Source organism: Neolamprologus multifasciatus, chromosome 9 (genome assembly GCF_963576455.1).
Source record: "Neolamprologus multifasciatus chromosome 9, fNeoMul1.2, whole genome shotgun sequence".
NCBI classification, from domain to species: Eukaryota; Metazoa; Chordata; class Actinopteri; order Cichliformes; family Cichlidae; genus Neolamprologus; species Neolamprologus multifasciatus.
Window position 1 is genome coordinate 28699406 of NC_140447.1, and position 12063 is coordinate 28711468.

The window sequence follows — 12063 nt, forward strand, 5'->3', positions numbered from 1 at the left end:
AGGGATTTATCTCTGAAAGGTAGAGTCTTAATTACTGAAGCTGAAGGGATATCCCGACCGGCATATGCTGCTCTCTCCTTACATATGGATAAGAAGATTAGTAAAGACATTGACCGCATGCTCTTTAATTTTATATGGAAAAACCATAACAACAGAGATATTTTATTTCTTTTATTATCACTTTTCCTGGAAACCTGGGTCCAAAATGGGATCCTATTGGTGGCTCAGCTGGTTAATAAAGAGGGAGCACCACTTACTTACAATGAATTCCTTACACTATATAATTTTCCAGTCAGTGTTTGGGAATTCTCAATGGTGCTTGGTGCCATACCCTCAGGTACTTTAATGTTATATAAAAACACTGACAGTTCAATATCTACCTCAGTCAGTCTCCCTGATCCAGCTGAGTCAGCAGTGGGAATAATCTGCTTTTCACAGGAACTTGGTAACAGCAATAAGAGAATACGTAGTTTATTCCAAGAAGATATTGTGTCTCTCCCATATATATAATATCTTACTGGAACCAACATGTTTCCAGATATCACCTGGAAGACAGTCTGGATGATCCCATAAATATATAATTGTAAACAAGGTGAAGGAAATCTCATATGAAATTCTTCATAAATGTTACCCTGTCAGTCACTATATGTTGACATTTAAAAGAGACATAAATACTAATTGAACTTTCTGTGGGGATCATCCAAAAACTGTGGCACATCTTTTTTGGTACTGTTCCTCTACACAGAGATTCTGGAAGGAATTTAGCAGTTTTGTTATTGTCCATATTTTAAGGGAGTTTTCTTAATGATGGGAAAATGTTTTATTCTGTTTCTGTCACGGGAGTGGAACGGACTCAGGCGCAGACGGAGGTAGCACGGTTCAACGACACTTTATTAATCACACTGGTGCGCTATATACACATGAAGGGGTGGTGGGAAAACACCAGGGTCCCGGGGATCAACAGGCTGGGGAGACACACTTCCTCGCACTCGCTCTGCTCCTTGTCCAAACAGTCTCCACACAAGCACAGCTCACTCTCACTCACGGGGTCCAGGGGTCACAGAAGGGCTGATCCAGGTAAACCTATTTACACAGACGAGGGTAAGTCGAAGGCAAACACGGGAACAGTAGAATTGCAAGAAGCCAGGCAATACTAACGAGAGTTACTCAATATTCCAGCGACGAATAGCTCAGAGCCCCAGCCTTAAGAAGAGCCAGAGAATTGCAATCGCTTGAGATCAGCTGCAGGTGCGTGGCCAAGGGCAGGAGCCCAATCAGAGCTCCGCCCAGGCAGACAGGTAGGAGAGAGAGAGCAAGAGAAAAACAACAACACTTGTGGCCACACTGGGCTGGCCGGGGAGGCACAGGGACCATGACAGTTTCTTTAAGTTCTCCTGGAAGAATGGTAAATGTTTTTTTTATAAAAAATTTGTTAATACTTTTAGCTATTTTTTTTTTATCCATAAATGTAAGTTTATTAATAAAACACCATATTTCTGTCTTTTTTATAAGGATATGGAATTGTACATACAATCAATTAAGACTCAACCAACAAAAAGGCTCTCAGAACAATATTTATATGTTGATTTTTCGCCCTACTCATATAATAATTTTTTTACCCCTGATTTTGTATGTTCATGTTCTGTTCTTTTGTAAACTTCATCTGTTTGTATGTTGTATACTCATTGTGTTTCAATAAAGTTCAATTTAAAAAAGGGTACGTTCCAAATCTTCAGACGTCACTAATCATGTGACTCTGGCCAAACGAATCAAGCCTCGACACAGTGCTTCTGAAGCAGCGTGTTGATCTTTCTAACACACGCACCGGAGCGTCAGCTTCAAGCGGGCCATCACTACCTCTCACATCTAAAGGTAAGTGCCAAGGTAACTTTGAACTGAGTTCAGTCAATCTCGAGTTTTTCGAAGTTTTCTGTTGCTCTCTGTGAGAGAAGACCGTTAAAGGCGAGGCTCTCCAGAGTGTGTTTTGGAAATGACAATCTTCATTACAAAGCTTTCTTCGTTAGGAATTAGCATACATGTTTTTATTGAACATTTGAAGAACTAGCAAAAAAAAACAAACTCTTGTAGAGGACATAAAGTCAGAGATAGAAACGACAAGGAGCAGGTGCATCTAGTATAGGTAGATCTGCTGCAAAAACCCACAGAGCTCAGCAGCCAGCGCAACAAATTCTGGATCCTTGGCTTTTAGTTAGCATTAGCAGCACATCCTGCATGTGAAAGGACTTTTATGCTGCGCACTGTGACTCACAGCAATAGTCCCGGGTCAACCCTGACTTTGTGTTAAACTAATCCTAAAGTAATATTGGTATTTCTAACCACTGACATACCACAACTTTATCCGTTCAACAGCTGCTGAAAGTTAGGGGACCTAGCTGCTATCGGATATTTATATAGAGATCCTCCAGCTTCAAACTGTATTACCCTTCAAGGACCTGCAGTTCACAAAAGTGCCCCTCCGACAACCAAACCCATCTGTTCTCTGATTGGATTGTTACATTTGTGATTGACATGACATTGTCCAATCAGGTGACAGGAAGAAAAAAAGGGTCAAAATTCGTACTTGTAACTTGCAGGTTTTTTTTTTTTTTTTTGGCTAAGTCCACACACAAATCTTTTTTACGCACACACAAATTCTTTTTACACATACAAATCTTTTTTACACACACAAATCTTTTTTTACACATACAAATCCTGATTTACAAGTACAAAACTGATTTACAAGTACAAAATATTTATGACCACATTTTGAGCCCATAGAAATCTCCATTGTTCTGTAGCAGTGGTTCTCAAACGTTTCACAATGAGTTTCACCCTTACGAGCGACATCAAAGCGCAGTAGTATAGGCAGTAGCGGTTTTTGATAAGGGCAATTATCATTTTCGCTGCACAACTAAAGCGTGCAATTTACATTGTGTGCACTCAAATGGAGTCGAGTCAACCAGCGCCACCTCTGGCCAAGTACCATAGCCTACAGATTAACTTGTGACACACAGTAGCGGTTTTTGATACGGGCGACATGGGTGGTTGCCCATATCAAAAAATCGTGGTGTGGGTAGAGCTTGGCAATAGAACGATAACGATATGTATTGCGAAATAACTTTTTCTCGATAGAAAAATTAAACTATTGCGATAGGCCTCATCTCTCTTGTCATCTTAAAAAAAAAAGAAAAATGAAGAACAGTCAATCCAAATTAAGTAGCGCAGAGCCAAACCAATCACAGCCGCAGTGTCACGTGACTTGTTACGTGCAGCACAAGCGCCAAGGCGCACATGTGTATTTGTTTGGGAAGCAGCCAACCGGGCTGCCCAGGTAATGAAGGAAATGAGTGTGCCGACTAGAGAAAAATCAACCGAGAGCGTGACCGAACGTTACCGAAGAGAAAACAGATGATGGTTCCAATGCCGGAGAGATTGTCGAACGGAAGAGCCAGAGAAGTTCCGTAGTGTGAAGGTATTTCGGCTATTTCAAGTCTGACAAAAAACAGAGTAGCGCGCACTGTAAATTGTGCCGAAAGCAAGTCTGAAAATACAATAAACTGGTGCATGCTCAATCTCTGACTGGAAGCGCTAATTCGTCATTCGGCTTTTGTCAGACTAAAGTAACTGTTAAAACTGTTTGAAAAGCTAAGCTATACAACAAGGAGAGATTGAGAATTTCCTTTTTGTTCTCAGTTTATTTGATATTGACAAAAGTTAGTCAATTTTGTCTGTTCTTCTGTAAAACAAACTAAGATTTATTTTTAGAATTAATATTTTGTTTCTAAGTGGAATTGACAACTTAGTCTGTTTGGTTTGTTCTATTTTGAAACTTAAACGCTTTAGCGGATGCCTTTTGTGTAGTTTGCAATATTTGCCTTTATTTATCTGAAACTGAAGTCTCATGTTCCTTAAGTACATCTACCCTGTTGAACTTATTATGGGAAATAAATATTTAAATTAAAACAAGCTGCTGATTATTTCACATTTTACTTGTGAGCAACGGCACATTGAAATCTTACAAATATAGTTATTTGGCTTATATCGTGATATGTATCGTTATCGCCAGAAATGAAAAAAACATATCGTGATATGAAAGAATCTTATATCGCCCAGCGATTAGTGGGGGTTAGTTGTCTTTGCTTAATGATTGTTTTAGTCTTAACCATCCACATTGCTGGCATTGCATCTTTCAATGCCAGATATCAGTGCTCAAACCTTTTGTGTTTGTTTCCAATAAGTTGCCCACCTCGGGAAACAAAAATGTGTTCTTTGTCTTGTCAGATGAACATATGAGACACTTAGGCTCCACACTGCACTGAAGAGTCAAACAAAGATCTGTTTTGTGTCCCAGCTGATCAGCAGGAGGAGAAGAGTCTGACGGAGCAGCAGAGGAACATTTTCAGCTACTTGGACTCAGCTCAGCCACTACAGAGAAAACGATGAGCTCAACACAGAAGGTGACAGACAGAGCAGGGCGATATGACCAAAAATATTTATCACAATATACATTTGAAAATTTGCGTTAACGATGTAGCTGACGATATAATTGACACTAGACAAAATACTTTACAACTCTAAAAAAACACGGTAATAACGACGGCCTGCTAGCATGCTCTACCACAAGTAGTGTTTGTTGTGTATCTGACGGACGAACGCTAAACCAGTTCCACACCACTGAAGTTGCAGCATTTTTACAAACCAATTCTGGTTCATCTGTTTCATTCAATGATCCGCTTTCACCCTTCTCATTCTCCGTCGCTGCCATGTTTTTTCCTCCATATGATTGTATATGACAGAAGACGAGCAACATCTGTTGTGGAAGCTAATGGGGTTCCTTATGAATAAACAAATAAATAAACATAGGATTTATTATCACTGAATAGTTATGTATAAATCTATACAAATTAAAGAAATATGTAATAGGAAACAACAAAATAATATAAATTATAAAGTAATATAAAAGTGTGTGTGTGTGTGTGTGTACATACAATTAGAGGGATGGGCATGATTTTAGTGTTTGAACAGTCATGAATTCTTTTTAACACCAGGTTGGATGTAATGTGTTAGAACTACCAGCAGGTGGTGATAAGAGACCTTTAAGGTGTTTGGTGCCACACTCCACCTTCAGGTTTAAAACTAGTGTTAATGGAGGGAGTTTGAAGGTTGAGTTTGTTCCACGACTGCATTTCACTCACTGGCTCTGTTTGTATCTCTGTCACTGCAGCACCAACATGGAGCGAGAAGTCAGCGCTCTCAGGAGGCCGACAAACCTCACAGAAGGAAGAGAGAGAAAACATACACCTGTGATGAGTGTGGGAAGGATTTTACTGTGAAGGATAAACTAAAACAGCATCAGGTCATCCACACTGGAGAAAGACCGTTCAGCTGTGACTTGTGTGGAAAGTGTTTTTCCAGGAAGGATTCCCTAAAACAACACGAACTCATCCACAGTGGAGTTAAAGTGTACAGCTGTGATCAGTGTGGCAGAGCTTTTAATCGCAGTATGAGCTTACAGAAGCATCTAGTTACCCACTCTGGAATTAAGGCATACAGCTGTGACGAGTGTGGGAAGGAGTTTACTGAGAAGGCTAAACTAAAACAGCATCAGGTCATCCACACTGGAGAGAGACCGTTCAGCTGTGACTTGTGTGGGAAGTCTTTTACCAGGAAGGGTTACCTAAAACAACACCAACTCATCCACAGTGGAGAGAGGCCGTTCAGCTGTGACTTGTGTGGAAAGTCTTTTACCAGGAAGGGTTACCTAAAACAACACCAACTCATCCACAGTGGAGTTAAAGTGTACAGCTGTGATCAGTGTGGCAGAGCTTTTATTCAAATTAGCCACTTACAGAATCATCTAGTTACCCACTCTGGAATTAAGGCATACAGCTGTGACATCTGTGGAAAAACTTTCAGCCAGAGAGGGCACCGAAATATACACCTACGCATTCACACCAGACATGATGTGTACTGCTGTGAACAGTGTGGGAAAGAGTTTATAACAGACGCAAAGTTACAACGACACATGTTTTCCCACACTGAGGGACGACCTTATAAATGTGACCTGTGTGAGAAGACTTTTAAATCTCCACATTACCTGAGACGACACCAACAGATCCACACCAGAAAGAGACTCTACAAGTGCAGTTACTGTGAGGTATGTATTTATATTTTTATCTTGTCATTTTAGCCTGACTGTTTGGAACAACTCTGCTCATTAAACTGTGTTAGCATGTTAGCAATTCTACTGCATGGAAAAGCAGCTCTGAGTGATTATTCAGATTTTCATTTCAGTTATGATTTTAGTATTACTGTAGTATTATGGTGGAAGTATTGTAGTTATTGCAGCCCAGTAAACTGAGTGTGTTAACTGAAACAGTAAAATGTAATTGGACATCTGCAGAGATGCTCTTTATTTCAGGCGACGTTCAGGATAAAAGTGTTGAAGGACTGACTTACACTGTCTTTGTGTCTTTGTTTAGAAGCAGAGCGACACAGATGGATCCAGTTCTCAACCCTGTCATCACTGTGGTGGTGGGAAAGACTTTCGTTGTGACCTCTGTGAAAAAACATTCAGTTGGCAAGCTGACCTAAAAATACATCAACGTAGACACACTGGAGACAAACTGAAATACTGCAAAGAATGTGGGAGAAGCTTCACCACATCACGTGACTTAAAACGACATGAACTGATTCACAGTGGGGTTAAACAGCACCTCTGTGATCAGTGTGGGTCATCCTTCACCACTGCAGGTGAGCTTAAATCACACAAACGAGTCCACACAGGAGAGAAACCATACAAGTGCAGACACTGTGACAAAAGCTTCTCACGTTCAGGTCATCGTAACAAGCATGAACGTGCACACATGGAAGGAAACTACAGCTGTGACCAGTGTGACAAGAGCTTCAGGATTCTCAGTTCATACTCCGAACACAAACGATCCCACGTTACTAATAAACTGTTTCACTGTTACCAATGTGCCAAAACATTCACCTCATTGTCTGCTCTGTGCAAACATCAGCGTGATCACTCAGGGCTGAAATCACTCCCATCACTGGATCACAGTGAATCTGAAGAGACAGAAAGATCCTCTGGTTTCAGTGTCAGACTCAAAAAGCTTGAGATCAGGCTCCACAGAGTTCAGATAGAATCATTTAAACTTGTGTTGAACTGAACTGGTTGCTGGGCTGAACTTCTACTTAATACAGGTTTACATGGTTTACATCTATTTATGGATGTAGCACAGCACAGCAGCATTTTCTTGATTAACACATCGAGGGCTCGGGATCTGATGGTAAATAATGTTTTGTGTCCTTGTACACATCATACAGCTCAGCTGTTCCACAGATGTCAGGTTTACACAGTGGGATGGTTTGTAAGAACGCAGCTCTCCTGTGGATAAATCCTTACTCTTAGCCTCAGGACCTCACACAGTCCCAGCAGGTTTGGTCAGAAGATTAATCCTTTATACCAAAACGTCATAAAGTCTCCTTTGCTGTGCTGTTTTCACAAAGAAACGTAAACTGAGGACCTGAACTTACAATGTTTTAATTAGTTTAGCAGATTCAGTGTCTCCATGATCAAATCGAACCGGTAGAAAGCCAGTCAATACTGAAATGAACTGGCTGCATGCATCTCTGAATGTAAATGTGTGCACTATTAATAGATCATTCTGGAACGGTGTCATCACCCTAATTTGCCCATTTAGTAAATCTCACTCATGGCCAAGAAATTGAAATAAATCTTGTTTCCCTGCTGGATAGTGATCCACTGTAACTCTGCTCCTCCTTCCTGTTTAGGATTTCTGTGACTGAAGTAAAATTCCCTCCATCCATCACTTATCCCAGTAACCCAAAGTAAAATAAAGTTTTGATCATCTTAAAAAAGCATTACAATAATGGGCATTACCAATGCACCTTTTCTTTCACCCTGCTAGATGTTACACATCTTGTTATTGGACTGATTTCTACTGCTGGACTACTCCTGGGGAGAGTAACAATACTCTTACTAATTAGCTCCCTTTCACACCTTTGGGGATATTTATTTTTGTGCTTGCAGCGCTGTGAGCCAGAACAGCGAGAGAAAAATCTGCAAACGCAATGAACCGAATGCTTAAGTGAATCCCAGCAGCTGCACATGTGCTACGCTGATTTAGAGGATATCTTTGCTCTGGATTTATATTTATACTTTTTCATTTCTATATGATTCTTCTCACATCTAAACAAAGATGATTCAATTTGCTAAATTTTGAAGCCTCTTCGTGCTCAGGTGTAAATGAGACGTAATATTTGCTCTTGGTTTGGTTCTCCTGTACAGAACCTTGCAGTACAACAGAAACCTAAAATGGGTTGGGTGTGGATAATTTTGCCGAAAAAAAACAGTGGAAGCGGAGCGGCCAAAGAGTAAACGTTTAAAAGTAAGTACTGATATGATGTCTCAACAGGACCTGGAAAAACTAGTCTATGCATTCAATTTTAGTAGGCTTGATTACTGTAACAGCATCTTTACAGGTGTTAGATTTGCATTGTTTATTGTCATTTATGCTTAGAGGTATTTAACCACATATGCTTAGAGGTGTATAGTCGATTGTGTAGTGATGGGATGTGTGATCCTTAATTGTCTGCAAAGGCTTGGTGTGCATTCCAGAGTGTTCTGGCTTTCACACCCACATTCTGGGAGCATGGGAGAGGGCATACCTTCTCTTATTGTTTTACGGTAGGATAAACGTGTCTATATCTGTTTTAGGCTAAGTGCCTTTTGTTTAGATGAACTGTTGGACTTCCAAAGCAGCAGGGTTAGGGAAGTTGTTTATGGGGTCACACACACACACACACACTTACACAACGCTCAGGCAAGGTACTCTTTGTTTGTATGTAGACGTCATATTTTAATGAAGCTATGTATATTCATGTAACCTCAATAAAAGAGCAGTGTTACGGGGGAGCAGATGAGAGCAAGCGAACGAACGGCGTTTGTCCAGTTCTCTCCCGTGCACGAGAAACATGAAGAACTTTGCCTACTCGTGTCTTGCTTTGCTGTATAATTAAATTGTCCTTAACATTCCAGCGAATAGGTTTGTAACATAAACCTATCAACAGGTCTACCTAAAAAAATCATGACTCTGGTTTTACGTGGCCTGTCAACACAATTTAAAACTGGTATATATCACCTTGTTGCTTCGTCATCTTGAAGTGGTCATGTGGTTGGCTTACCTTGACTACTTTATTCTTCCTCAGTCAAACAGCAGCACTCATGCGATTGTTTTGCCCCCTTAGCTCCAGGTGTTGAGCCAAAAAGTGATTGTCGGACAGAAAGTGACTGCCTTCTGCAGGAGCGCGCAGCTACTTAAAAATGTAGCGTCCAGATTACTTACAGCTACTTCTGTGCAACTGATATCAGGTGCAGTAAGCTAAACACAGCTTCAACCGTCTGTTTGTTGAAAAATAGTAACGTGACCGCACCACATTTTTCTGTTAGTAACAGTAACGTCGTTGTAACGATAGAAATAGTAATTAGTTAGATTACTCTTTACTGAAGAAACGTAATGCCGTTAGCTGCTTATAAACCACTGAATCAGGTACGTTCTAAATGGTGGACGGTGAAAAGATGGCGGAGTGAACAGACGCTCTCTACCGATTTCTGCACAGAATGTTTGTGAGCAATGGTCAAACATCAAATTTATGCTGCTAACACTAACAATTCAGAGAATATCTGAGTTGGAAAGATATTTCAGGAGGTGGAATCTCAGACTACATGGAGTCAAGGAGACTGAGAAAGAAAACGTAAGGGGAAAGGTGATAGAGATACACTGTAAAATCTAATTAGTTCGCAGAACTCAAAAAAATTGAGGAAACTCGTTGCCTCAAAAAAATTGAGTAAAGCTTAGCTAAAAATGACTAAATTAGGACAACTTATTTATTTTGAGTACTCTGTACAAGCTCATTTGTTCCCAGAACTCAAAAAAATTGGATCAAGTTTACGTAAGATGACCAAGTTAGGGTAACTTACTCATTTTGAGTACACTGTACAGCCTTGTTAGTTCCCAGAACTCAAAAAATTAAGGAAACTCGTTGCCTCAAAAAAAAACTAAGTAAAGCTTACTTAAGATGACTGTTAGGACAACTTATACATTGCAAGTCTGCAGTATTAAGAATAACTTGATATTTCTGACTTTACAATATGAATTGTTTACCTACTGACAAACATTTCAAGTTCAACTAAATAAAAAAACAATTTAACAACAATAAAAATAATTAACAACACTTTTTGTAATGATGTTAAAATGAGCCCAACTTTTATTTTCAAACACAACAAAGTATAACAGCCAACATACTGGACACTGTTCTGCTGAACAACAAACAATTATATTGCCTTCACTGATATAATCTTACAATGAAACAAAGTCTCAGATGTAATTATTCTGAAAATAAGTTTAGGCCTACCTCAAGTTTGTTTTGTACTTACTTATATAATCAAAATAAAATATTTGTTGTTCTGTCACAAGTGCAGTCTCTGATTTAAACAACACATTTGTTTTTCATTCCAACACAGGAGCTGGAATGTTGTAAAATTTTAAGGATGCTTGTTTCCAGTCCAGGCATTACTGCCTGAATGACTGTCATGGATTGAGGTGATCCAAATGTAGGTGCAGACAAAGTCTTTAACTTCCCTTAAGTACAGTGGCAGTGGATGTGGGTTGGAGATGCAATGAGCTTGAACCTGCAGGCGACCATCTTCACTGACCACACCATCTGTGACGGAGGACTCATCTCTCCTGGTGTCCTGCAAGCAAACAATCATATTTTTTGGAACATGAACTTAATTGCTTTCTTAAAACATTTTTTTCTGCATTTGGTATAAAACAGACTCCAATTTGGACAATCTCAGGCCCCCTCCCCACCGGAGAGGTGACATTCAACGTCCCACTTGTCAGTCTGGATAGCCGTGACCACCACCCAACACACAATAATGTCATGAAGGCATCATTTTAAAAAGGGCTATGCAAACATGGCCAATAACTTTCATTCTAATGATGTGCAAAATGATTTGGGCACAAAACAAAGTTTGCTGTTAGAAAACTTGCAGACTTCACTATTTACAGTGTAGACCCTCTAAACTAAGTTTGGGGGATGTGATCTTTCAAGAAATGCAGATCAAACTGTTGTTTGTTTACTTACACAGCATGTCTTGTAGAATTAACTGGAGTCAACAGCAACAGCATAGTGCAGTCATATCTCAAGTCTAATAACAGAAGACAGGGAAAAGATCAGTACAGAACAACTTCCCAAACCAAAGCACAAATAAAACAATAAGTAAAACAGGCTGATCTAAAGTATGATTAAAGTTCAGCCTGATTAATATAAATGTCACTGACAGTTGCTAATATATTGGAAAAACCAAAATACTTACCTGAGTGATGCTTTCTGTCCAACAGCAGGAGTGCTGGTCATAGCCTCAAAGACAGTAAGAAGCAAGCAGAGGGAGAAAAAGCAGAACATTTTTCAGAAACTGATTTTATCCTTAATGGCTGTGCAATCATTGTAACATAGAGTTTACTTATGTTGTTAAATAAAGGCTAGATTTGACATTAATAGATGCCACAGATGTTAAAAAGCTGCCACAAAGCATGAAAAAAATGGACGTCTCCGAAAACGTCGGAGCATTTTTGCAAATATGTGATGTCTTGATAAATCTAACAGATATTTGAACTTTACACAGCTACATTCTCACCTGAAAATATCTTAAAAGTTTATTTTGTGACCCAGAAAAAGTAATAAGTTTTTTTAGCCGTGCTCCTCCGCCGGGGTAATAGGCTGGCCAAAGGAGGAGATAGAAGCCACTGACATAAAGACAAGAAAGCTCCTTACCATGCATGGAGGGTTTCACCCCAAGTCCAGCACCCTGAGGCTGTACGCTAAGCGGAAGGAAGGGGGTCGGGGACTGGTGAGTGTCAGCACCACAATCCAGGATGAGACAACGAACATCCAAGAATACATCACGAAGATGGCCCCAACTGACAGCGTGCTCAGTGAATACCTCAGGCAGCAGAAACCCAAGAAAGA

The 12063-nt window shown here is 39.9% G+C and overlaps 2 protein-coding genes and 1 long non-coding RNA gene across 5 annotated transcripts in view; 2 read left to right on the plus strand and 1 right to left on the minus strand.

The window, feature by feature from the left end:
- The first annotated feature begins 4357 nt into the window (after positions 1-4357).
- The window catches only part of LOC146511739 (uncharacterized), a 53937-nt gene continuing 46231 nt past the window's right edge, over positions 4358-12063 (plus strand). Inside the window, exons 1-3 of one of the 3 annotated variants that reach the window (XM_085172363.1) lie at positions 4358-4457; positions 5225-6157; positions 6483-7794. In XM_085172363.1, the coding sequence (XP_085028489.1) occupies positions 4440-4457; positions 5225-6157; positions 6483-7175 (1644 nt within the window). In that variant the 5' untranslated portion in view covers positions 4358-4439 and the 3' untranslated portion in view covers positions 7176-7794. Of the gene's footprint in view, positions 4458-5224; positions 6158-6482; positions 7795-12063 lie in introns of those variants that run through there. The other 2 variants (XM_085172364.1, XM_085172366.1) reach the window with 2 other exon arrangements.
- LOC146511740 (uncharacterized) overlaps positions 4387-12063 on the plus strand; it is a 30114-nt gene continuing 22437 nt past the window's right edge. The window contains exon 1 of the mRNA XM_085172346.1: positions 4387-4457. Coding sequence (XP_085028472.1) covers positions 4440-4457 — 18 coding nt within the window. The 5' untranslated portion in view covers positions 4387-4439. The remainder of the gene's footprint in view (positions 4458-12063) is intronic.
- On the minus strand, positions 10265-11254 carry LOC146511741 (uncharacterized). The gene is made up of 2 exons (XR_014876041.1): positions 11179-11254; positions 10265-10783 (listed from the first exon to the last, which is right to left on the minus strand). It is a non-coding gene; the product is annotated as an uncharacterized LOC146511741 (long non-coding RNA).